Below are 3,215 nucleotides of genomic sequence, written 5' to 3'. Positions count from 1 at the left end.
ACTCAAAAAGTAGACTATTATATACATATTGTGTGTTTGTGGTGTGCAAATACTGCCAGGTAAAAATGATCCTAAGACAATCTTTGTAACGTGGTGGTGTACAGCTATCATGGAAATATAAACAAAGGCAATGTTTCGCTTTTTCTAATGCTGAGGTGGGGGGTCATTTGTGACCATTAAGACAACACAAGGGTTAATAAATGTAATGATAAAAGATGTTTGACATGAGGATAACACTGGGCCTATGAGGGATCCCTACTGCCCCTGTTGTCAATCAATCAGGAAAAACCATGACTGGATTTTCCAAATGAAGCACTGTGGTGAAAGTGCTTCCTGCCGGTCAGGTTGTGGAAACCCCAGAAACCAGCAGGTCATTCATTTAGACAAAACAAGAGGAGGGAAAATTTAAAGTGAAGGACTGTATCTGACAAGAGGGATCACTTCTGCTTTTTCAGGCCTTAAGTATCTCATGTCTCCAAACATTTGTCAGTTCACTGAGCTCTCTGGAGAAGACAGACCAACAGAGATTACTTTATTCAGTATTTATCTATCATTGTTTTTTTAAATTGGAAAACTGTGGAAGCATGTTGAAGACTGCGCTGGTCATTATTGTCCTGGTGGCTGTTGTTCATTCTGGACTGGCAGGTAAGATTAAGATTTAGATATCCTGTGTAAAAGATCTCCGGTGAGCCATTTAAAATTCTTACTTTATTTTATTTTTAATTAACTCTTATGTGTTTCCATCCATCTTTAGCTGAGAGGCTGGCATCCTGCTGTACAAGAGTCAGCAAACAGAAGATAACTGAACCAATTTTAGGATATTTGGTCCAGCGACCTGACCCTCCATGTGTCTTGGCTATCATGTGAGTACTAAGAGCACTGATGTATGAACATGTTCAAAAGTAAAATGACAATCAAAAATTTCTAAAATGGGTTTATTCTATAAAAAAGGTGTATTTTTTTTAGCAATAATTTGCTTTTACATCGTTGCGCTTTTCGTTTAAACTTTATTTCTTTGTATTTGGCATAAAGTGACATATCTAAAGCAAATAAACGCAATACCAAGTCAGCTTGTATTTTAAAATAGAGTGTCTGGGAAGTACTAATATTACATATGTTTGTCATTCCTGCAGCTTTCAAACAAAGTCAGGTTTTTACTGCAGTCAGCTGACCGCCCCCTGGGTTCACCGCAAGGTTGTTGCATTTGAGTAAGTTTACTATTACCTTTGATTTACTCACTTAACCTTTTCTACACTTATTTATTCAATCCTTCAATCCCAAAATTATTGTCTCATATATGTTTGTCCTCTTATCTTTCTCACAGGGAAGCAAAAGCTCGGACTGCTGCTTTAGCTGTGATCCCCCCATTTCCTGTAACCACATTCACTGCCTCCCCTGTTTCACCCTCCACTCTTCTTCCCTCTCCCTCCATATCCACGATGCCTGCTGGTGAAACCTTTTCAGAAAGGGACAACAAGTAACATCTTCTCCACCTGCAGTCAATGAAAACTGAGAATGACTTTATCAAGTTTATGGCCTTAAGGAGTGGTTGGAGCAGCCCTTGCTAAGTATGCCCCATTTTGGCCTTCTTGGGAGACTAATCACCTCTACCAGCTGGACTGACAAAGGCACATTTTGGGTTGGCTCTTGCACGAACATGCTGTGGTGTTTGCTTATGGTTTTTGCTGTTGTTTTCTGTTTGTGAACTTTGTTACCTGCAGACTTCCACATGACAGTTTGTTTTATACTATAACATTGCAGGAAGTTTGGAAAAAAAAAAAAAAAAAAATCAAACAAAAAAATGATGGCCTCAACCTTGACACAAACTGGTGTTTGAAATAGCACTTCATTCATTCATTTTCCGTAACCGCTTATCCTGTTGGGGGTCGCAGGGGGCTGGAGCCCATCCCAGCTGATACTGGACGAGAGGTGGTGCACACCCTAAACATGTCGCCAGACTATCACAGGGCTGAAACAGTCATACTCACATTCACACCTAAGGCCAATTTAGAGTCACCAATTAACCTAACCTATAGGTCTGGACTATGGGAGGAAGCCGGAGCACCCGCAGAAAACCCACACAGACACAGGGAGAACGCAGGGGGGGATCCCCACCCCGGAGTTCATACCCCTTACCCAGGGTTTCGAACCAGGAGCCCTGTTGCTGTGAGGCTACAATGCTAAGCACAGCACCACTTTGCCACCCAGTAGCACCTAAAAAACAGAATTATGTTAAATTCTCATGTCTCTTTTGATGTCTTTGGAGTAAAATTATTTGTTCAATTAATTGACCAGAGCTGATAGAAGTATTTGTGTATATATTACCAAGTGTATACATCAATGTTTACAAGTTACTGTATACAACTTATATACTGATGTTGTTTTCTTTTCTTTCTATTCATTGTGGCATAGTCATTAGAAAATATTTTGAGGTATTTCTTTATCTGGAAAATTGTGATGACTTGGATGTGCAACCATGAAAACATTGCTCAGAAATAAATGTTAGATGCACATGTGAACCTGCATTCAGTGTCAGTCTATTTATCTGCATCTTATTTGACTTCTCTCTGACATTTTCACTGCAAAAGCAAAAAGCTAAAAGGCCATAGGCAGCTGTGGTTAGTGGCTGAATTAGGGGTGGGCATTATATGTCAATTATACTCAATGTATTGCAGCTTGCTTCACATGGGATGTATAAAATGTCATATCACAAACACTGAGTATAAACTGGCACATCATTTTTTAAGCCACCAGAATGGGACTTGCTTAGTTGTTTGGTTCTCTCACAGTCACAAAAAGAAAAAAGACTTGCAAATATGATTTGTCACACACACTCCCCTGCCTGTCCAGACCACTGAACAGGCAAGGCACATGTGCTTGCATCTGCAGAGCTCCAGACAGCGACTACTTAGTTGCATTTTGCAACCATAAAGCACCACCGCAACTTACAAATATTATTAGTCAATGAACTGGAGAGCTGTTAGTTAGTTTCTAGCTCAGCTAAATAAATCTTCTCGTTTACTGGCACACCTGTAACAGTTTAACTTGTAACCAATTTAATGATATTGGGCCTCATTCACTAATATCTGCGCAGAAATGTTCTTACTCTCCGCAAAAAATAAGTACTTGCGCAAAATCACCGTTGGATTCATGACACGTGCGTACCGGCCAATTTTGTTCTCACCACCCTGCGTATGTTAGTAAATCAGAACCAT

At 40.0% G+C, this 3,215-nt stretch overlaps 1 protein-coding gene across 1 annotated transcript; it reads left to right on the top strand.

The window, feature by feature from the left end:
- Positions 1-509: 509 nt before the first annotated feature.
- Positions 510-2,473, top strand: LOC144458889 (uncharacterized). The gene is made up of 4 exons (XM_078162685.1): positions 510-645; positions 755-863; positions 1,134-1,208; positions 1,325-2,473. The coding sequence occupies exons 1-4, from the start codon at positions 585-587 to the stop codon at positions 1,479-1,481; spliced, it is 402 nt and encodes a 133-aa protein (XP_078018811.1). The 5' UTR covers positions 510-584; the 3' UTR covers positions 1,482-2,473.
- The last annotated feature ends 742 nt before the right edge of the window (positions 2,474-3,215 follow it).

This window comes from Epinephelus lanceolatus, chromosome 20, assembly GCF_041903045.1.
Source record: "Epinephelus lanceolatus isolate andai-2023 chromosome 20, ASM4190304v1, whole genome shotgun sequence".
In the NCBI taxonomy this organism is placed as follows: Eukaryota; Metazoa; Chordata; class Actinopteri; order Perciformes; family Serranidae; genus Epinephelus; species Epinephelus lanceolatus.
This window is presented reverse-complemented; position numbering and strand designations above follow the sequence as displayed.

What these genes read in the sequence shown, in the direction of transcription:
- LOC144458889 (XM_078162685.1), top strand. Translation starts at nt 585, where the DNA reads ATGTTGAAGACTGCGCTGGTCATTATTGTCCTGGTGGCTGTTGTTCAT. An exon ending in TGTTCATTCTGGACTGGCAG is followed by an intron (nt 646 to 754) that starts GTAAGATTAAGA and finishes ATCCATCTTTAG; the next exon opens with CTGAGAGGCTGGCATCCTGC. An exon ending in CCATGTGTCTTGGCTATCAT is followed by an intron (nt 864 to 1,133) that starts GTGAGTACTAAG and finishes TCATTCCTGCAG; the next exon opens with CTTTCAAACAAAGTCAGGTT.